The sequence below is a fragment of the Vicia villosa genome, unplaced genomic scaffold (genome assembly GCF_029867415.1).
Source record: "Vicia villosa cultivar HV-30 ecotype Madison, WI unplaced genomic scaffold, Vvil1.0 ctg.000146F_1_1, whole genome shotgun sequence".
Classification (NCBI taxonomy): domain Eukaryota; kingdom Viridiplantae; phylum Streptophyta; class Magnoliopsida; order Fabales; family Fabaceae; genus Vicia; species Vicia villosa.
The window spans coordinates 873,301-897,679 of NW_026705038.1; the positions used below are offsets into that span (position 1 = coordinate 873,301).

The 24,379-nt window shown below is 33.3% G+C and overlaps 3 protein-coding genes across 3 annotated transcripts; all 3 read left to right on the forward strand.

The window, feature by feature from the left end:
* The first annotated feature begins 284 nt into the window (after positions 1–284).
* On the forward strand, positions 285–960 carry LOC131624643 (cysteine synthase-like). The gene is made up of 3 exons (XM_058895582.1): positions 285–461; positions 638–775; positions 892–960. Exons 1-3 carry the CDS (start codon positions 285–287, stop codon positions 958–960), a joined length of 384 nt encoding a protein of 127 aa, XP_058751565.1.
* Positions 961–3,275: 2,315 nt separating this feature from the next.
* LOC131624656 (cysteine synthase-like) lies at positions 3,276–6,835 on the forward strand. The gene is made up of 9 exons (XM_058895591.1): positions 3,276–3,414; positions 3,492–3,601; positions 4,384–4,441; positions 4,584–4,847; positions 5,078–5,215; positions 5,498–5,549; positions 6,046–6,185; positions 6,397–6,477; positions 6,611–6,835. The coding sequence occupies exons 1-9, from the start codon at positions 3,376–3,378 to the stop codon at positions 6,698–6,700; spliced, it is 972 nt and encodes a 323-aa protein (XP_058751574.1). The 5' UTR covers positions 3,276–3,375; the 3' UTR covers positions 6,701–6,835.
* Positions 6,836–6,973: 138 nt separating this feature from the next.
* On the forward strand, positions 6,974–8,326 carry LOC131624657 (uncharacterized). Its single transcript, XM_058895592.1, has 2 exons — positions 6,974–7,583; positions 7,657–8,326. The coding sequence occupies exons 1-2, from the start codon at positions 7,300–7,302 to the stop codon at positions 8,147–8,149; spliced, it is 777 nt and encodes a 258-aa protein (XP_058751575.1). The 5' UTR covers positions 6,974–7,299; the 3' UTR covers positions 8,150–8,326.
* Positions 8,327–24,379: the final 16,053 nt, after the last annotated feature.

Here is a 24,379-nt window from a genome sequence, read left to right on the forward strand (position 1 = left end):
TTCTTGTTTGGAGACACTGCTTTTTCCCTCTTATAAACCAATCATGTCTAGTCATAGTAATGCCATGCTCGATGTTGAATTTTCTTAAATGAGATTTTTCTTTTTGCCGGCTGTGAACATGGTGGCGAAAGACTGTTCTAGTCGAGACTACAAGTGGGAACACTGGAATTGGGTTGGCCTTCATTGCAGCGCTTAAAGGTTACAGGCTAGTTTTAGCAATGCCAGCTTCAATGAGCCTCGAGAGAAGAATTTTGCTTCTCAAAGGTTACAGGCTAGTTTTAGCAATGCCAGCTTCAATGAGCCTCGAGAGAAGAATTTTGCTTCTCGCTTTTGGAGCTGAGCTGCATATCACAGATACTGCCAAGGGGTTTAATGGTAGTCACAAAAAAGCCGAGGAGTTAGAGATGGAGATACCTGATGCTTTTATGATTCGTCAATTTGAAAATCCTGCAAACCCAAAGGTAATTTCATCTCGAGGCGTTGTAATGTTGGAAATAACTCCATTTGTCTCGCAACAATGTTATGTTGAAAATTAAAAGTCACTCGTTTTAAGATGTTTTTTTCCCGTAAATGTGTCATTAGTTGTAGAATGGAAGAGTAACATTCTAATGAGAAAGCTTTTGTCACATCCTTGTAGATTCACTATGAAACTACTGGCCCTGAGATATGGAGAGACTCTGGAGGGAAAGTTGACGCCCTAGTAGCAGGTATTGGAACTGGTGGTACAATAACAGGTGCAGGGAAGTTCCTCAAGGAGAGAAACCCGGAAATCAAGGTTCGTTTTATGTCACATGAAATGTCTGTGTGGAGTGCATGTGGAGGGAAGATAGTTTAAATTCTCTTAAAGTTGGAATTTTCTTTAAGATGCTAATATTGAGTGTTTTCATCAAGGTCTATGGAGTGGAACCAGTTGAAAGTGCGGTATTGAGTGGAGGACAACCCGGTAAAATTCTCTACTAGAACTTCCAACGCTTATGTTAAAATTCTTTAATCGGAAAATGTTAATATATTACTTGTTGTGTTTGTATTTTCTCGTGGTATCTTCTGCAAATCCTAACTCAACTGCCAGAAGTCCATATTGTTAGGTTGGACGCCGTTACCAGGGTTCAAACCCGATATAATATATTATTTTATTTTTTATTTATTTTAATATTATTAAAATTCAAAACACATAAAATTTTAAAAATTTTGCTTCACATGAGACTTGAACCCATTCCCCTCCATTCAAATGCTAGAGCCATGACCACTACACTATGACAATTGCCTTGTTAATATTACACATGATACTTATGTGTAGTAAACATGTCAATACATTGAATTAATTTACCTTGTAGTTTAAATACATTTGGATAATTAATATTTTAATTATTTTAATATTAAGAATTATTAAATTTATTTTAATTAATTTCCGGTTTTAAGTGTTTTTTTTATTATAATATATACTATTAAAATGTGTTTTGATGTACAATTATTTTTAAAGTGATATATAAGAATAAATTAAGATAAATTTAAAAATAAACTGAAACAATAAATTATAGTATATATTTTAAAATAATATGAAAAATTAATTTCAGTTTATTTATCCAAATTATACTATATATTATAAATTAATTTCAGTTTATTATTATATGCTATATATTATAAAAAGCACTTAAAACAAAACATTAAAACTGAAAATTAATTAAAATAAATCTAATAGTTGTTAATATTAAAATAATTAAAATATTAATTTTTCAAATGTATTTAAAATATTAATTTATAAATATTTTTAAAGAGAACATTTGAAATACTATGTATTGACAATCATGTAAAATATTAACAAACCAATTGTTATAGTGTAGTGGTAAAGGCTCATGCATTTGAGTGGAGGGGAGTGTTTAATAATAGTTTAAGTTTATTTATTAGAATAAAATTATATATTTAAGAGAATAAATTATAATTTAAGTTTATATTAGTTTCAATTTATATATATAATTTAATTATTGAAATTAATATATTTAAATTATTTCAATTATTTTCAGTTTATTATATATATATATTATTTCTGTTTAATTATTTTATATATAATTAATTTCAGTTTATTATATAATTAAAGTAAAATTTATAATTAAGTGATAACTAAGTGATAATAATATGTGTAAGTGCATTGGTGGTAAGGAGTTAAAGGGCATTAGTTTAAGTCTTGTGACAAAGTTTTTTAGACTTTTTTAAAATTTTGAATTTTTACAATAAATAAAGAAAAATTAAAATATGTGAGGTCATTAAAATATGTGAGGTCATTAAAATATGTGAGGTCTGTTACAAATTTTTTTTTAAGGGGGAAAAATCAAAACACGCCTATATGGCAGGGGGTAAAAGGCATTTAACCCTAAAAATATTAATAAAAATTGGGATGTTACAGGAGACTCACATTGGTTATAAATGTGGAGAGTTGAGTATTTATAAGTGGGATAACCCATACACTTATCACCTTAAGGTTTTGGGTGAATATGTGATGTCTCTTTCACTTGTGTGTTGCTCTTGACCCAATGTTAAATGCTCCTTCTCATGAACTAACATTTTTATGGTGTTCGTAGTTTTCACTCAATCTGATATTTATCCTAATAGTACATTGAGAAAATTATTGGGTTGGTGATCTCATAGATTGTAAGTTTACCATATAATTTTGCATCTTTTATCGACTCTCTTATTGCCACTCAAATTGTCAACAAATCATTCTTTCATGAATGCACAAATCACATTGAGATTGATCTCACTTCACTAGTCAAATTTTCAGGATGAAGCAATTACTATATTTTTCGTCTCATCTTTCTTTTAGATGACTGATTTGTTTACGATGTCTTTCAACATTTTAATTTTTTAATTGACAAACTCTCAACGCTCTCTATCAATATATCGTGAATTTGAGCGAGTTTGTACAACTAACAATTGAAATAAATTATGTCATATTATTAACAAGTCCCATATTAATTTCTTAGATATACATTCTAGTTTAAATTAAAAAAAATTAAATTCCTTTACTCTTTTTTAATTATCATTTTGAGTTTATACTCATAGCAAGACAATCAATAACTTTTTCCTGTAACATCCTCAGTCATTTCATTTATTTCAATTTATTCAATAAATAACTAAAAATATCATTAAAAAACTAATAATTAATGGGTTAAATTTTAAAAAAAAAAGGACAAATAAAAATTATTTTTCAATAAATACTACAAAAACAAAAGAGTCCAAATAAGGTGTAGTATTATTGTTCAGTAGTGAAGATTAAAAAATAGTAAGTAGCTAGTCTATGAATTTGTACCGTTTAATAATTGTTAATATAATGCAAGCTTTCTTTGTCCATGGTGCTAAGATTCTACCAAGATTACAAACATGGAGATGCAGTGTTCAATCAAGAACAATGTTACTGAAGTAATTTCTCTTGGTTATTCATGATTATTCTGCTATTGGAAATGATTGTAACAGTAACTTACATGTTGATTTTACAGTTAATTGGAAGCACTCCCATGGTTTATCTGAACAAAGTTGTGGAAGGTTGTGTTGCTCAGATTGCTGCCAAGTTGGAGTCAATGGAACCTTGCTCAAGTGTCAAAGATAGGTATCAAAAGAGTTTGATCTTTGGTTTTCTCTGTCATGAATTAGGTTTTATTGTTTCTTTTCTGATATTTGATTTTTTTTTCTATGCTGTATCACTGAAATAGAATTAGAAATTCAATTATCAGGGAAAAATATTTGTGTAGTCACATAGAATTGAAGATGCTAGTATAGTTTGTATACAGTTCGGTTCGGTACTGGATCTAGAGTTGATCGGAAAAAGTGGATTCATAGTCGGTGGAGAAGGAGCTAACCTGCAAGGTTAGCACTCCAACGCTAAAGTTGGTAAGAGAGGGAATAGTGAAATTTGATTGAGAAATGATTTGAATACTTGTGGAGTGGTGTGCACTTTCCTCTTTAAATTAGGGAGCTAGTTGATAACTGCATGCGTGTGAAAACGGTGTGGGATGCGGTTAGCCGTAGGATTGCGAGTGGTCCGGAACATATCTTATTCACACAACTTTGAAATATATCTGAAATATTTTCTATAAGAATCATGGCAGAACTAGAAATAATGTAGACTTGTGATTAAAATGAAGCTGCATATTTTAGCTTCCATATGTATGTGTAATGAAAGCGTTTCGAATGCAGAAACAAACATGCTCTTAGTGGAAAAAGGCTCGGTTATTGTTGTTGTATTGTTGCAAAAGTTTTTTTTAGCTTACACCCCGACTCTTGATTTTAATAGCAGTTTTATTGGAAAAGCTGAAGAGGCTATCGAGTAGAGCTGAATCGCCTTAGATAAATGGAGACTTTCTAACTGTTATTTGGAAATTCGGGATGCAGGATAGCATTGAGTATGATCAAGGACGCTGAGGATAAGGGTCTGATTACACCAGGGAAGGTTAGTAATACAATTCTTGTTTTGAGACACTTCTTCGTTCCCCTTAACCAATCATGTCTCGTCATTAGTAATGCCATGCTCGATGTTGAATTTTGTTAAATGAGATTTTTCTTTTTGCCGGCTGTGAACATGGTGGTGAAAGACTGTTCTTGTCGAGACTACAAGTGGGAACACAGGAATCGGGTTGGCCTTCATTGCAGCGCTTAAAGGTTACAGGCTGGTTTTAGCAATGCCAGCTTCAATGAGCCTTGAAAGAAGAATTTTGCTCCGCGCTTTTGGAGCTGAACTGCATATCACAGATCCTGCCAAGGGGTTTAATGGTAGTCATAAAAAAGCCGAGGAGTTAGAGAAGGAGATACCTGATGCTTTTATGATTCGTCAATTTGAAAATCCTGCAAACCCAAAGGTAATTTCATCTCGAGGCGTTGTAATGTTGGAAATAACTCCATTTGTCTCGCAACAATGAGTGATATACTTGTTTGTTTTACACATACTAAAAAAGTTCTATAAATTAATGTTATGTTGAAAATTAAACGTCACCCTCGTTTTAAGATGTTTTTTTTTTCCGTAAATGTGTCTATAGTTGTAGGACGGAAGAGTAACATTCTAATGAAAGCTGTTGTCACATCCTTGTAGATTCATTATGACACTACTGGCCCTGAGATATGGAGAGACTCTGGCGGGAAAGTTGATGCCCTTGTAGCTGGTATAGGAACTGGTGGTACAATAACTGGTGCAGGGAAGTTCCTGAAGGAGAGAAATCCGGAAATCAAGGTTCCTTTTCTTTTCTTCTCGTTTTTTGGTTCAGTAGCCTAGTGGCTGAAATTTCATCTCTTATAAGTGAATAAGTAGGATGTCGCGGGTTTTAACCCACACGCTCCTATAGTCGGATGTCGCGGCACAACTACCAACTGAGCTGACTTAACGAGACAAATCAAGGTTCCTTTTCATGTTGCATGGAATGCGTGTGTGGAGTGTCTGTGGAGGAAAGATAGTTTAAATTCTTTTGAAGTTGGAATAATCTATAAGATGCTAAAGTTGTGTGTTTTCATTAAGGTCTATGGAGTGGAACCAGTTGAAAGTGCAGTATTGAGTGGAGGACAACCAGGTAAAATTCTCTGCTAGAACTTTCAACATGTATGTTAAAATTCTTGTATCTGCAAATGTTAATATATTAGTTGTTATGTTTGTATTTTCTCCTCCAACTCCTTTAGCTCGTAGTATTTTCTTTCTAAAATTCTTTTGGTATCTTCTGTAAATCCTAGCACAACTGGCAGAAGCTGATATTGCTAGGTTGGACGTTATCATCAGGGTTCGAACTCTAATACTCACAGTTGTGTGTGTGAGTTTCTAACGAGAAAGAAAAACTTTTGGTATCAATCTTAGAGAAGCATATATCCTTCATTGCATCTACCAAACTAAATACTATGATTTTTCAATCATGGTTTAATTTTAGAAACATTTATTACTTTTCCTAATCAGCTTGTTGAATTACATGCTCAAATTCCTTTCATTAGGCAATCATTCTGTATTTTACATTCAGCCTCTGACATCTGAACGGCAATATACTAACCGCATATGTTACGTGTATGTATATGTTAAAGGCATGCATCTGATTCAGGGAATTGGTGCTGGCATTGTTCCTGAAGTGCTGGATGTTAATCTACTTGATGAAATTATTCAGGTCACAAGTGAAGAAGCTATAGAAACTGCTAAACAATTAGCACTAAGAGAAGGTTTGCTGGTATGGCCATGGTTATAAATTTAGACTCCTTTTCTTTTGAAATTAAAACCTCCATGTATTACTATAGGCATGTTTGAACGAATTTATTTGAGTTTATCTACTAGCATAAGCACTTGCAAGACCGTTTGAGAGAGCTTATGAAAACATCTTATGTTTTGTCCATAAGTTGTTTTCAGCTTATTCTATTTTTATGTTGAGAATCATGTTTTAGGTTGGGATTTCGTCTGGAGCAGCAGCCGCAGCAGCAATAAAACTGGGAAAGAGGCCAGAAAATACCGGCAAACTCATCGCGGTACGTTTACGCACCTCTCAACAATTCAGAAAACAATTCTGGAATCTGAAATACTTGATGTGTCATGTGCATTAATATGATGATAAGAATGTTTTGAGTAACAGACGAATCCACGTCGTTTTCGTTGGTGCAGGTGGTGTTCCCTAGTTTCGGAGAGCGTTACCTTTCTTCTCAGTTGTTTGAGCCTTATAGACATGAGGCAGAGAAGATGACATTTGATTAGAGGAAACTGTTATTATAATAACTACAAAACAAAAAAAGATGCTTAAATGCAAGGTATCTTGAAAAAGGAATGTGCTCCTTCTTTGTATTGACTCTTGAAAAGAAGTCAGAATCTTTAAGAATATCCATTTCAGAATTCCTTTTGGGAAGGACCCTGTTTGTTGTTTTTAACCACTAGGCCGTGTTTCTATCTATGAAGCACAGACACTGACACTTCGACACCGATAATACTTTGAAAAAAATTAATAAATTGAAAGTAATTACAAATGTCAGTGTCGTGTTAGTATTGGTGTCTCACACTGACATAGACAGACTCACATTTTTCAGAGGTGTCGGTAATATAGAAGTTTGTCCCTAATTGAAAGGAAAAATATAATAAAATGCAAGGACCAATATGCAAAATGACAATCTATGTTTCTATTCATGCCAATCTCATTTCCACATTCAAAGCCACTCAAACATCACACAACAAAACAAAGTTAACAACAACAGTCTCAATTTGCTTCATCACACAAAACAGAACAATCATCTTACAAATCTCAACTCTCTAACAACCTAATTAGTCCCATCTTTGAAAACCATTGAAGCATTTCAAAGGTTATGGCTTTTCTTCTGCCAAATCTCCAACCTTATCTTCAAACTCAATCCAAATCCAAAGACAAGCCTCTTCATCAAACCCTTTCACAACCAAAATCCACTTCTCATTTTCATGTATCTTCAACTTCCTCAGCTTCTTCTTCTCCTTTAGCCAATCTTCAAACTTCAACTTCACAACAACAGCTTCCAAAAGATGAATTCTATGTCAACCTTGGACTTGCCGTGCGAACTCTCCGCGAAGACATGCCTATGATCTTCATCAAAGACCTCAATTATGATATCTATAGGTAACTTCACTACTAATGCTTTAACTTTTATTATCTCCATTCCTTTTTTCATTGAAATTTGATAATTTTTCAGGGACGATATAACATTTTTGGATCCGTTAAACACATTTACCGGAATCGAAAAGTACAAATTGATCTTCTGGGCATTGAGGTTTCATGGAAAACTCTTGTTTCATGAGATATCACTTGATGTATACAGAGTGTGGCAACCTTCAAAGAATGTAATACTGATTAGGTGGAACCTCAAAGGCGCACCGCGCGTCCCTTGGGAAGCAAAAGGAGAATTTCAAGGCACTTCAAAGTATAAGTTGGACAAAAATGGCAAGATTTATGAACACAAAGTTGATAACTTAGCATTCAATTTTCCCCAAAATGTTAAACCAGTTTCAGTTTTGGATTTGATTACATCTTGCCCTGCAAGTCCAAATCCTACATTTTTGTGGGGTTCTGTGGATATCTACTCTTCTTCATGGATAATTTTATATAAGACAGTTAGGGAGACAATATTGTATCAAGAAAGAAGTTTGTTGCCACAAGATGGTCTAGCTACTTGTTCATACCCATGAGCTATCGCGCGCGCGAAGGATCCAAAAATTGTAGGAGCAATACTCATGTAATATATGATGTATAGTATATGTTGTGACAACTTATATATAACAATCAATATGTATAATATCGAGTTTGTTGTAGTCGGCTACCTGGATCCGCCCCCATTGTATAATATATATATATAGAGCAAAGATTATTCGTTGATTTTCATTCAAAATGGTTAAAACATTTTACTTTGCAATACATATGTGTCTGTTATTGATAGAATGCTAACTTCTGATAAAACATACGTAGTATATCGACAGAGTTAGAACTTAATACATAAGTCGTTGTAATAGTCTTGTAATATAGTGGTAAGTATTCCCGTCTGTCACGTCGGTGACCCGCGTTCCATCCCCGGCAACGGCAAATTTTGATATTTTTAGTATTTTTGATCAAAAGCGTTAAAAAATTGAACACAAAAAATACTTGGCCCGTGCAGGTCTCTGACCAACTGAGCTAACGGGCCTTGTTATTAAACAATTTCAGACAATTTATATGATTCATTATTGCTATGTATTTCCTAAGTTCAACTCAACAAATTCTGTTCTGCTCACATGACATGAGTATGAGTTACACTCTTCCCTATTTAGTCTGTAAAATGTCACCAAAGCTAATTTTTAATAAAACAACAACGATAGGATATTATATCTAGATACGAAACATACTTTCTTTCTATTTTTAGACAGAAAGCAAAACATAGTTTCTACTTTTAAAAAATTTAGAATTTCTTTTATGATATATCATGTTGATTAATGATATGAAAAGTGTAAGAATGGTGGGTCAATAATATTTTTTAACTCAAATTTTCCAAGACTTCTATATCATATATTTTTTATGTTTATTTTTAACAATACATTTTTTTATACGTTGTAGTTAAAATCTTTGACATCCAACACCTGATACCTCACTAAATCGTATGCTTTTATCATTATAATCATTGTTTAAAGTTATCAAGTTTCAAAAAGTATAAATTTTTATTAGAAAATTTGAAAACATACCGGAAATTTTAATTTTTTTTTGGTAAAAACTCATAAAAATTCGACCAGCTATTTCGAAATGCGGGTGTTTTTATAAGAAATTTTCGATAAAAACTCTTGTATTTTTTGCCAAAATTTTCGAAATGCATGTTTCAGAAAACTCTAAATGAACTCTATAGAGAAGCCCATGTCCGACGGTCGTCCAAGATAAAGGGTAGGTGAAAGAGACTAGCTCTTCTAGACAACACCCTTATACGTTAATGTCCTGAACTTCAACGCACATCTAAAGAAAGCCATGTCTGAGGACGAGCACAGTCCACAAAAAACTTCTCTTCGAGGCCATGATAATGATTTTCAAAGACTAATCCTAGACGACAATTACACACCCATCCATCTCGACAACAACTTAACCCGCACTATGAAAATTGGGGGCAAACCTTCTTAGATCAGTGGAGGATGAACTCATCAATTTCTTCAAGGCCAACACATACCTTTTTTGCATGGTCTCCCATAGAGATGTTGAATATCTACCTCATCATGGCATGTCATCAACTCAACATCAACCCTTTTGCAAAATATGACACTCAGAAAAGGTGTCAGCAGTCACCAAAAAAGGCTGAGGCTACCAAGAATATAGCGAACAGACTCATTCAAGCTAACTTCATCTTAGAGATGAATTACACGAATGATTAAAAAATGTGTTAGTCAAGATAAAAAGTAGTAAGTGGAGATGTGAGTTGACTACATTGATCTTGGTAGAGCATGTCCTAAATTCATGTTTTCTTTGACAACATCGAAAAATTGGTAGACAATTTGGGTTACTATAAATTTTTATCCTCAACGGGTGCATATTTCGATTACAACCAGATCTCAATGCACGAGAAATATCGGAACAAGACAATATTTATGACATAGCACACTAATTACTAGTATAATTTCACGCCATTTAGATTGAAAAATGTATGGGCAACCTACTAGAGAATGATGAACAAAATATTCAAGAAAGAAATTTGAGATATGAAGGAGGTCTACATGACGATATGATTGTTAAATCCAAAGAGGAACAATCACATGAAATTCACCTTACAACCGTGTTCAAACATGTACGCTAATTCAACTTGAAACTAAGCCTATAAAATGCACATTAAGGGTCAAGGCCGACAAGTTCCTCAAATTCTACCTCTTTGAAAAGGGGTTGAAGAAAATTTGGAAAAGTGAGACGCCATCATCAAGATGGAGGCTCCCTCCACCAAAGAAACAATAATGAAGTTAAACGGTATGCTCATCGTCTATAAGATATTTATCTATAGGTCCGCCCAACATGGACATCCTTTCAAAAAGACCCTAAGATTGAAGGTACATTTTGAGTAGATGCCATTGTATGAAAAAGTCTTCAAACTATTGAAGTACACTCTCTCCATACTCTAGTTCCTCTCGAGATCCATGTCCGATGAGACTCTATTCATTTAACTTGCGGTCTCAGCAAAAATGGTCAACATATTTCTCGTAAGAGAAGTAGGTACAAATCATAACCCAATCTAATTCATTTATAAGGCCATAACAAGACTCATAGTGCAATATCAAAATATTGAGAAAATCTCCCCAACTCTAGTGGTAGCATTGAGGAAGCTACGATGATATTTCCTAACACACTTACTAATGGCACATTCCAATCAATTGTTAAAGCACGTTTTATTCTGACTAGATATGCAAAGGTTTCTCTAATTATATCCGACCCCTAGGATCCAAACAGTCAATCTAATGATAATAAAAAAGCGCTTAATGGGAGGCCACCCATCAGGTTAGGTATTTTTTAATCTAACTAGTATTTTTTTTTCAATTGCACGTTATTATGTTTCCATGTTTTCTATTTTGTAGTATATGAAAGAGATGAAGAAGAAAAGTTAAGAAGAGAATAAATAAAAGAGAAAGGAAAACAAGAAGTGAATAAAGGAAGAGAGCCCCCGTAAAATTTGCGCCCATGGTTTTCCAAATTATGGCGCATTTTAGCCACATCGTAACACAATGAATGTTGCTTTATGACCATTGGAATGACCGTTGTTAAATCGCGATGCAATATACATGGATCATGGCGCGATTTGCATATTACAGAGCCTATAAATAGCAATTTTCAAATTATTTTCGTACACTACTCATTTTAACTTATACTTTATCTAATATGCTACACTCTTTACTGATTATCTTCATAAGATACTCTAATTTTTCCTATTTTAGTTTCATTATAAGTGTTATTGCAGCAACTTAGACATAAAAAAGAAGCCAAGTCTTACGTCCATCAAGTACTGATATGTAACCACGATAATTTGTTGTTAATACCCAAATCATGAGTTTTTATCAGAGGCACATGCTCAAAGGTTCATGGTATTAGAGAAACTCACGTGCATACCAGAAAGATGTTTTGATTCCAAGATTTTGTTTGAGTATCTAGAGCTACTTGAGAGATTGGGGAAAACAAGATGATTGAAATTAAGAACCTTATTAGAGAAACAAATTGTATAATAGCCTTGAAGTTCTATGCAAATGCTCGCAACCACGAGCTTAGTTGGTATGTTTCTTATGTTAGAGGTAAAATAATTGAATATGGTGGTAATATCATTAACAGGTTGCTCGAGTTTCAAACTCCTTATGTGTGCATGGGAGCCAATTTTAGAAAGGTTATGTCGTCCAAGAGCATAATAGGTAAGGAAACCTGGGAAAATCCGCAAAGATTGACCACTGCTAATTTGACCCTGATTTCTATAGCTTAGGCATCATTTTTTGTGAGTACTTTGAAGAGTGCCTCAGGCACATTTAACTTTATTATAAAAATAGTTTCAGCAATGCTATTCATACACTCAAGCATACACTACACCATAGGCACTGTTCATAAATACGGTGAACAGTCCCATGAACAGTTTCTGAATAATGTTACAAACAATGTCCGTGAATAGTGTATAAACATTGTAAGTCAAAGTTGATTAATGACATGCAAAAAGTTGGTTAATGAATTGATGAAGTTGGTTAATAAACACTTAATTAATAAAATAAATTTTAATAGTAAAATAAAGTTGGTTAGTGAAATGTAATAAGTTGGTTAATTAAGTTATAAAGTTGGTTATTTTATTATTATGATATTTCACTGTTCACCGTATAGATGAATAGTGAAATATGGTGTAGTGTAAGAAATTGTGTAAGAATATCATTTCTCAAATAGTTTATGGATTGTTGGTTGTGCTGGAAGATGAGCCCATCAATGTGGGCAGGCTAATAATTGAAAATATCAAGAGTACGATTGATTCAAAATAAAAAGCATGTGGTAAATTTTGTGTTATTAACAAATTGTGCAGGTTCGCAGGAGTAAAGAGAGAACTTTATGATGACATATTCCAACCGAAAGCAGCCATCAACACTGTGTCTGTCAGTCATAGCTTCCAAGCCCAGTTTGATGAGTTTTATAAACCACACACCTACTCCAAACTTGCACGATATATTTGCAAGTTAACAATATTTAGAGAACTATATTAAAGAGAAAAAATCGGGTGATGGGAAATAAACAAACCCAAATGTGAGCTACTTAGGCCGTGCATAACCAAGAATATGATTAGATGATGGATGCCATGCGCCACTTTGAGCCTTTCCTTGAGAATAATTAGTGATTCGGGTGTTTCACAAATCATAGTAGATTTTATTCAGTTTATTTGATGTACATTTGAAGTTTTTATTAGTTTTATTTACCAATGCTTTCCTTACTATAAATTGCTTGTTCTTTATTTAATGAAAGAGTTGGTTTCTGTTGTTTTCTTTAGTTTTTAGTATGATACCTCACCAATGGCAAGAAAAAGAAAAGAAAAAAAAGAAGAGAAAGACACCATAAAAGAATAAAAGAAAAGAGAAAAGCAGTGTTTTTGTGGAAGTTCCAAATGTGGATTGAAGAATTATGAAGAAGGGTAATATTCAACAGACTTGTACTCGATTTACAAATACCTAAGTTGGTAAGGTTTGAACCAAATTATTCAACTATTTACCTTTCCTTGTTTGAGTATCCATATAGTCATTCATCTACTCGATTGTGCTTTATGTTTGAATTATTGTCTGTTTGTTTGATTATACGCTGAGGCAAGTTGTTTGTTTCAACTTAGAGCCTTTTTTGGGGTAGCTTATACAATTTTGTCTGTTGTTTAAACCCTTTGAGCTTGAGCAATTATTTTGGCGACTTAGCCACAAATATTTTTCAATTGACAAGAGTAATCTTTCCACCCTCCTTGGAGTAAGGTAGATTGTTTATTTTTCTAGTTCATGCAAAAAGCTAAGTTTGGAGTTGTTTCTAGAATCATCAACAAATTAAGTTTGGGGTAAGGGGTACTAGAATCCTGAATAAAAAAATTATGAAAAAAGAAAAAGAAAAGAATGAATAGAAGATAGAGAAAGTCTTTATAATTTCAAGTTTAGAGCTTCGGAGAAAAAAATGCTAAAAATAAAAAAAAAACTCGGAATTCTAGTACCCAACAATTAAAAAGAAGAAAATTGTAAGGATGACGTGAAAATAGAAAAGTAATAGGTACTTAAATCTAAGGAATTAAGCCTACTGACCAAAAATATCCCACCATGACATAACCCACATTACAACATTTGAAAGACCTCAAAAGTTTGTTTTCAAATTGAAGGTTGTTGAACATATGACTCCATACACAATTTTGGAGTGGGGGAGGGGTGAACTGTAGGGGTTTGAAAAACAGCAGTTTAAAACAAAATTTTCTTTAATCCTAGAGTTCAATTTTTTTTCTCAAGAAAGCGTTTGAATATTGCAGCACAAAAACAAGATAAAGAAAATATACATAAAGTAAATAGATAAGAGAAAAAAGATGACACCATGATTTATAAAGGTTCATTCTAAATAAAGTAACCTATTACTCTCTCCAAGACTTGATACTGAGGGCATCCAATAATTATTATGAGCTTTTATAGGTTAAACTCATGAACCCCCTTATACAAGGAAAATAAATGAAGTTTCATGTTTACTTCCAACCAAACAATGAACAATAAACTTAAGCGGTTAGTCTTCCTTTCAAACACAAACAAAGCTTCAAAAAATTAATTCATAATATAAACCAAGATTTTATATGGACTTATCTCGAACCAATGTGAAGTGTTGAACATACTATCCTCCGAACCGAACCAGTGACGACTGACCATGTTCTGAACCAGGATTTTACACCAGGTTGATCTCGAACCAAGTAGAGTTTTTACACCAGGTTGAGCTCAAGAACTTAAGAGATGATTTTTAACTAGTTATCTTCAAGAGCCCAGGATGAAAGTTTTTCCTTAAGTCGTTTAGCTTATGAACCAAATGACGATTTAATACTAAATCCCCCAAACAAAATTTTTAACGAGTTTAGCTTTAAACCCAAACAAACAGTTCCTAAGAAGAGATATTCAATCAAGAAAAATAACTCTTAGTGAATTTACAAATTTACCCTTTCCAAAACATGTTTCCTCACTTAAATACAAGGACTTTCTCAAAGCGATTTGGCTAAATTAATGTGAGAGAAACTAGAAAAATATTTTAAAGAGAGAGTGAGGAGAGTGAGATAGCTCTCCTTTTTGGATGTGAAAGAGTGAAGGGAGAGACCTCTATTTATAGGCCAGAGGTTGATACAAAAAAGGAAACAATCCATGGATAAAATTAATTATTCAATCGAGATCCTTATCCCAATCGATTGGATGACCTAAATAATATATTATAATTACCCATTTTGAAAATTTTTGATAGAGATCCGTTACTCTTCATTAATACATTGTTAAAATCGATTATGGACACAATTTCCCCTTATCCAATCAATGAATATGCTACAATTGATTGGACAATTCAAAATACATGTCCTAATTATTCTTACAGTTTCCAATTCATCAGGCTAGGCTCTAAAATATTTTTGGGTTATTTTCTTTGAGAAATAGAGGATTTAAAAATTATTTTAGTGAGTGTGTATTTCTCCATAATGATTTATGAAAACACCATTGTATTTTTACAAAACATTGATAACTTAAACACAAGCAAGCGAGCTTTCACACTTCCTCTCTTTCATACTCTGAAGCTTCAAGACTTTGTCGAATACACCAATCATATAAGCACTTTCTTGAGTCATCTTGGAGATGAGGATTTAAGTTGGATTCCATCATCAAAGAATATCACAGGTGATCGTTAAACCCTAACTCTTCGGCTTTATTCAAAGGAAGAGCTTAAACAAACTATCTTGTGCATCTTTGACCACTAGGAATACTTGCATGTCTTTGAGTCAAGTTTCATTTTCACAAGTTGTCATCAAAGAAGATTTTTCATCATCAAAATCATGATATGCATGACTTTCTTAGCTTTGATTACTTCTTGATTGAACCTACAAGCACACAGTTCCACAAAAATGACTGTTTTTTTTTATAAATATTTTGCAAATTCATTGCCTGATGACAGTTATATGTGATTGAGTTATCACCATGTTTTATTCAACACTTAGTGAAATATGAGATTGAGCGACATGTCGAGTACTTAGGAAGTTGAAGAAAGAATCTTTCAACTAGTTCGAATCGAAGCAAGGAAGGGAAGTAATGATTCTACTTGATAAAGGTGTTTGCCATGGAATTGGTAAGTACAAAGTTCTATTGATAATCTTAATTACGAATGACTTTCTCGAGGATAGGTAACATAGTAATTTTTAGGTTGTGATGACACACTTTCATTATGTAATTTTATTAAGCATTTGCAGGTGTTTAAGTTATGTTTTAGATTAATTTGCATTAATTTTGTGAAGAAAAGGAAGAAATACAAATAAATGTGAGAAACTGTTAAGTGCCAAAATGTAGTTATTTTGTATATATGTTTTGTTGCACTTATCGATACTTTTTGTTAATACCATTTGAATAATACCCCGTTTTGTGCATAAATACGTATACTTTGTGAATAGATATATTTTCATACACTTTTATACTTTTGATAGTTTTCTACTCTTTTTGTAGGTATTATTGCATATTTGGAGCATGAGCAATAAAGTGTCAAAGACACGGCTTCAAACGCGCAATTTTGAGCCACGGAATCAATTCATTCGGTGGCTAAGGATCAAAATAAGGATGATAAAAATCATCAATTTGAATTCCATTTATTCATTTTTAGATAAGAAATTGAATAAGCTTTCCAACGCTTCGAACCGGGCACAAATCGGAGTTACGGTTCTCAAGTTACGCCATTTTTACTAAAAGCTGTTTTTTCAATACAACATGTTGGGCGCGACACGCGCTCCTGCGCGCGATGCGCCCTGTATGGCGGTTTAGAAAGTCATAAAAGAGGAAAAATCACATTTTTGAGGGATGGTTGGATATTGTAGAGCTCCAATCCATCCAATAGCATTTTTTGAGTGGAATGATGCTAGAAAACACATTGGAGCTGTCAAATGGATGATCCGGGGTTGAATCCTTCATCGATCGGAGCCGACAAACTGGGAGATTTTTGGGTTTTTCTCCATTTCTTCTCTTTGTAGTTTCTTTTGTGAGTTTTGTTATGTATATACTTTGATCTCATGTATATTTGTCGCCCATGGCGTTATATAAAGCTTGCTTTACAAATCTCTGTTGATTATTGTTGTAGATTTTTGCTCTGTGCTTCGGGTTTGTTTTTTTTCAGACATGGACAACGTAGAATCTTATCTAGGATGATTATCTGTTAGTTTCTGGATTTCATACATGGATTTAGAGCTAACAATCTTTATGGGTGTCGAAGCTTAATGCTTCTGTGTTGGTTGTGTCGGTTGAGACATCGTCGATACGATTAATTGGATGTCTGTTATGTTGGTTGTGTCGGTTGAGATATCGTCGATACGATTGATATAGTAGTTCTCTCTACTTTGGGTTAGAAATGACTTAGGGTGTGAGAGATGCCGGATGATATTGACGAGTACTGTAGGTTGAGTGTAACTAGTCGATAAGTTTAAGTTTGTGAAGAGTAGATTATATGAAATACTTGATAGTTTCTTCTATTTGAAGAATGAATTATTTTTATGTTTATAGTTACTTTTTAGTTTTTACTTTCAACCCATTTAACTCGAACTCATAATTGCGGAAACTGTTGAACGACAGTTCAATGCACTAGTCCCTGTGGAGACGATAAATTCCCGGATAAATACTTCCAAAACTTTTGTTGCTTGTCGCTTTACCGCTCCAACAAAAACATAGTAAAGACTAGGAAATTGTGAAGTAAAAGGAATTATACATCAATGGAAAATTAGCCCTGATTGTGGCATGAAATGCTGAAAAAGACAAATCGCGCCAAATTGTAAAGTGATAGCGATGCAATCCAACTTCCATACAGGACATCATGGTATGATCTAAAAGTATCACGGTGTGATAAGCCTCATATTTGGATGCGTTTTGTCTTCTATAGAAGGGAAAAAGGCAGAGTTTTAGAGGGGTGTTTTTCTTGGGACATGAATTTTAACAACAAAGACTAAAATGAAGCTCTGGAATGAAGGTTAACCTAAGCGAAATTTATACTAGAAATTCATGTACTATTTACATACTTTTATTTTTATGACTTATTTTAATATGAGAAGATAATTTTCTTTGATTAGGGTTTGTTAGAAGAACCTGTATGAACATGTTGGATCATATGTTTGAGTTTTATACTCTTTGGATATTTTGATTAATTAGTATTTGTTATTCAGTTAAATCTTGTGTTCATTGCTTTGTATGTGTTGACGAGCTCATATATTGAATTTAGAATTATAGGGAATACTGGCCCTAAATATGTGATTTTGAACTAGATTAACTGATCAACTTAGTAATAGATTAGGAATAAGAAATTAGAAGTTGTGATTTAAGGATTTAACCTAAGAGATTTGAGTGTTATAGTGTAGAATAGTGAGTTATACACCAAGAAGTTGGGTGGGTTTAACGACTTGGTTAAACCGTCGCAATTTTAGATAAATCAACTTAGGACAAATAGTTGTCGGCATCAATAAAGACATACATGGGATTTAAAGCAAAGCCTAATTGCCTTTATTCTGACAAAGTTTTAATTATTTTATTTATGAATTTATATCAAATGAAACCTTGAAAACCCCCAATTTTATTATCATAACACATTATTGTTTTGTTACAATAAAACAATCCATGTGGATGCAGATTTAATTTTATTACTTTGATAAGATTTAATACACTTGCTAAAGTTTTATCACTTATCTAAGGAAAAAGCCAAAGACACAAGAGTAAATCTCAAATCCTCAAATATAACATTAAACCTCTAATGCATAGATGGTGGACAAGCAAAGTTAAAGTCGCAATACAAAGTACACAAGTTGTACAAAGCACACATGAAAAGACACAAACCACATATATATAGCTGGTGCACAAACAAAGACCCCAAACCTAAAACATGTAGGTGGTGCACAAATAAAGAATGGCTAACCCCCTTTGTTAGACACTATAGAATGGAGGCACTCACGCCATCAAGACCGCCGACCTTGAATCAACTTGTCACTTGGGGTCAAGAAAGTGAAGCATACATTTGGACGAGTTTACTTTCGAGAGACATCCAAAGATAATCAAACATATATCCCTAAAATGGACACAAATAGCCTGAGACATAAACCCTTAACAAGAGGCTAACAAAGTGTTGAACATGTGATTCCAAATACAAAAGGGGGGTAAATCGTGAAGTGCATAAATCATGATTAATTTAAAAATTCTTTTATCGTGAAATAAATTTATTTTAGTGCAGAGATAAAACAACAAAAAATAGAAAGAAGGATATTGAGAGGAAAGAATAAATAAAATAACAAAAATAAGATCTGGATAGAGAGATTGCACTAGGATTTATAAAGGTTCAACTTACCACTTGACTCCCCAAAATTTATTCTTGAGATTTCCACTAAAATAATATCTTGAGATTTTAAGGATATGCCCAAGAACCATATTACAACAGATGTGAGATTTTATAGATGCTGAACCCCTAAACCAAATAGAGATTTTGACGATTGAGCTTATAAACCAAACACATATTTTACTCGCTAATCTCAAGAACCAAATAGATATTTTACTAGGAAAATTCCAAGAATCAAACAAAGATTTTACCAGGACAATCTCAAGAAGTAAATAATTAAAATAAAAGAACCATACTTGATGAAGAATGTAACACCCCAGTTCTAACCCGCAAGTATAAGCGAAAATCAGAGTGCATTCAAAAATATTCATCAAAAGATGGGATGTCATATTTGGACTTAACCAAACAAACATACTTATATTGCATTTAACAAAGATACATAGCATTCGGAAACAAAACTTTATCCAACAACTTCCAATTTCAACTTATAAACATCTTTCAATTCAACTTAAAACAAATGTCATCATGGAATACAACAATTAAATAATAACGACTAATCCCCCCGAGTGCTACGTATAAGAGCAATAGACACCAACTCGACTTGCGACAAAGCAACATAAAGACTTCATAAAATCACTTCGAACATCCACAGCTAATCTTGAGTACCTTCCCATTTCCCATGGTATGGGAAATATCAGCAAAGGGGTGAGATATCTTACAATATAAAGGAATGCATGATAAATAATATAGGAGATATAGATCATACATAATTTCACCACTTCGCATCACATAACATATTAAAACAATTTTCATCGCAAAACAACTCATCAATATAATACAACTTTCAAGATGGCAATAATGTCATTAATCAATTAAGACAACATATTCAAATTCGCAATTATACTTCCATCACGTCATAACAAACATATCATCGTCTCAAAAATTCAAATCACATAATCGACTTATGAATTGGCAACAATGTCAACAATCAACCATGACTATATATACAATTCACAATTAAGATTCTGACACATCACAAAAAACATCTCATCATCACGTCACAACAAACATCTCATCATCTCAACAATACAAACACAATTCAAATTCAATTCAATGCGACTCGAATGTGACTCAAACTTATGCAAAGGCATGTGGTACCATTTGGAGTAAAACTCCCGTCTCAAACATCGCCACTTGGGCCATAGTCGTTGCCATTTTCAGGCTAATTTTCGTTGCCACCTTTCAGGCTAATAGTCGTTGCCATCTTTCAGGCTAATAGTCATTGCCATCTTTCAGGCTAATAGTCGCTGCCATCTTTCAGGCTAAAAGTCACTTATGCAATGGATGCGACTCAAATGATGCACATCCACAAATACAACATAAACAATACGTCACAACATCGTCTAAATCATCATCGAACATTATCAATTAAATTTTGTACTTCAACAACAAAATCATCATCATTTATAAGAATGAATCACTTCACAATCACGTCACTATGTTGCATCATCATACAACAATAATTCACTTCATAATACGTCACAATTACAACTTATCAACATTGACCATTGGGTCTACAACAACAACGACAAATTCATCATGTTACAGCAACAACAACAATTCAAAATATTAAAACAACAACAAATCCATCATATTACAATAACAACAACAAATTCATCATATTAACGACAAATATCACCATACACAATTCAAGTAACGATAAAACATGATTTGTTCAACTTCTTAATTAAAAGCGTATTTATTTATTATTTCATCACGATACATCATTATCTCATCATAAGAAAGGTACACATCATCATCTCAATAGAATTGTATCGTCATAAGAAAACATACATCAAGTCAGCAACATGGTTATGTCAGTTCATAGCAAAGAGCATACTTCATATGTTAACACAACATAGTTCATCACTTAATCCTAATAAAAATAATAGGAGACTATATCATATGGATCATTTCATTGCATCATGGTATAGTTCATTGCGTTAGCTTTCCAACGCTTCAAATGGTGCATCAATCGGAATCCGAAACTCAAGTTATGGCCTTTACAAAAAATCTATCAAAAGTTGGATGATGCTCAAGTCAACGCAAACATTTCTCAGGTCGACGCATGGATGTTTCTACCCCCCTCGGGTTTTCTCAGGTCGATCCATGAGTCGACTCATGCTGGTCTTTTGGGAATCTATAGGTCGACGCATGCTGAAGAAAACCAGATTTTCTGCCTTTTTGGGTTGCTCAGGTCGACCCGGGCTTCTGTGTAGGTCGACCTACGCTGCGTAAACACCCAGAAATCACCATTTCCCTTCCCCATTCACCTCATACAACAACTACTAACCCTCATACAATTTATACATCAATTAATAGCAATTTATCACACATATAAGGTTCCTAAACATATTCCTAACCATGGGTTCACATACAAACATCATCCAACATACTTAGAATCACAATTTAATAAAAATCTAGTATGAACCCTAATAACTTCAAATTCAATTTTCACACAATCATGGATATCAACATACAATCAAAACCCCATCATATAAACCTCTATCAATTCCACCAAATGCCCCACAAATCATTCATCAACAACATCAAGATTGCAATTCTCACACAAACATGGATATTCAATTATGAAGTCTAATCTCTACCATACCCATCATTATGCCAACCCTTAGAGAGTAAGAACCCCACCCTTACCTTAGCAAAAGCTTCACCTTCTTCAATGGAGTCCTTCCTCTTCATGCCATAACTTTCCTCTTCCTTCCCTTCTTTCTCTTCTTTCCACCAAAATAAGTTATGAGACTCAATCTCTAAAACCCTAACCTTTATTATCTCACTAATGGGCTTATCCTATAACCCATCCATTGTGTTATATTTCTTCCACTTAGGCCCAATTCATAACATTCCTCTAATTACTCAATTAAGCCAAATAACACACCTAAATAAATAATCACATAACATAACGAATATTATTTCCAATAATATTCCATAACTACAATTGATCCATAATGCAAATAATACCAACTCGCAATTGTACTTCTCCGACTAATCCGACCATAACTTAACTGCTCAAATCAACATATTAATCCAATTACGCCTTTAGAATAATACCGATAAATTTCGACTTTGACTAATTCCAACGAATAAATCCTTGATTAATTTAATTAAATAATTAATTAAATTCGGGGCGTTAAGAACACTTAAGCCCAGACACATGTACAATCAAAATTATTTTTCACTAGTAAAGAACTAACACAACTTTAGTGAGAGAATATAAAAAAGAGAGGAGAAGAGAAAATAACAAATGGATAGTAAAAATATGATTTTTGTTGAAATTTGATCCATGGAAATTTTTATACACATAATCGATTATTGTAACACCCTAAAAACTCTGCGCTTATTATTATTAAAAAAAACTTATAGAAAATACATATACTCACTTAGAATGTTACTCGACATCAAACACATATGTTCTGTAACACATAATTAAAACAAGGCATTCAACACCTGTCATCGCATGCTCACATTCACTTAGGGCATCATTGCAGCAAAATTAAAATAAAAGCATGCTTTGCAAATCATATAAGTCTCATGAAAACACTTTACTAAAACCCAAACAAATACGGTAAAAATATCCCCAAATCGATATAGTCATCACATCAGTGAGAGTATAACATATAACTCTCTAAATAACATAAACTAAATTAAAAACATCATTTGCGCCGCCCAGTGTTACAGATCAGAGCAACGTAATTCTAAGAATGCAAAACAAAAGGAAAGAAGAACAACCTCGTGCCATCCTCTCGCTCTAGGCAGCTACCCAATTACCTACTTATCTGTACTCCAAAGGAGAGCATAGACCATAACAATAACAAAGGGGTGAGAAATCACATCAATAAAATATATGGTATATACTGCAAGGTAGGATGCAAACATCTACACGTCCAACAGATAAGCACACAACATCAATTCATAATTACATTCTCACACCTAAATCAACACCATTCACAATTACAATTATGAATATAACTCATTTATTCAATGAGACTGTGTAGCAACCTGCCTAAAAATTTATAGCTTAGAGAGTCGCCACCTATTCTGAAGGGCGAATAGGAAACCCTATGCAGTTATGAGATTCAGGGTAAGTTATTATAATCAGGTCGAGGGAAGGTGTTAGGCACCCTCAACCCTTTCCTATTGGCTTTGAATCTAAGGTAAAAGTTTATGGCTAAAAGTTAAGGTTAATAGCTAAAGAATTGAATAGGGGGAAAATTGAGATTTAAAGTGAATTGAGATTTTAGGGAGGGGGACTCGCTTTGTTGCCAAGTGCCTACGTATCTCCTTATGGAGAATCAGAGTCAACGTAGTTCGGGCACAGGATTGTACGCCTTAGAGTTTGATATGAAGGTGTTTGAAATTGATTAAAGGCTTTTTGAGTGGCCTATTCGCAGTTTTGAATTAGGATAAAAATCCGTAGTTTGATTTGAAGTGTTTTTGAGTGTTTTAGATTTGGGCGTACAACCCTGGTTTGATATGTCACCGTTAGATGCGATGACCAATAGATTTGGTCAGTATAACTAACAGATTAAGGGGCATTGCTGGTTACACAGATCGATAGATTCGATCATCGCGGGCAGCAAATTAAATGTATTTTAATTTTGATATTTTTTTATCTCTCGTCTAATGCGACCAATAGCTTTAGTCGGGTCGAGGAGAGAATTAATAAAGGATTAATATTTTTATCTCTCGTCTAATGCGACTAATAGATTTAGTCGGGTCGAGTAGAGAATTAATTAAGGGTTAATGGGATTGGACAAACCCTAATATTCACACCTTTATAGAGTTTTTGTGATTTAATATTTACCAATGATTAACAATTTATATACCAATTAACAAATCATCTAAGTAACTAAACTAATTAAATAGCTTTTGTTTTTACGTGACATTATCTTGCATATTTTTTATGAGAATTAAACTCTAATTAGTAACATGGTTTTGTATTTTTTATAATGATGAATGAAATGATTAATAAACATAACCTACTACTAAAGGACTATGCATATTTTAATTTATTCTTTTAGAAACCACATGCTATCTTAGAACTAACAGCAAACTCAGACCAAATGATATTAACAAACAGATACATCTAACCACCACGTGACCGTCACCGCAACGAACCAACCCTTGTCTCTCTCTTTTTATTATTTATTATCCCACAAACAATGAAATGGTAACACTTAATTGAAATAAAAAATATTATTCAATCCATGTAGCAGAGAGAGACATACCATTAGGAAAAGCAACATAAAAACAGACTTATCCTTCTTTTCTTAAATCAAAACAAACAC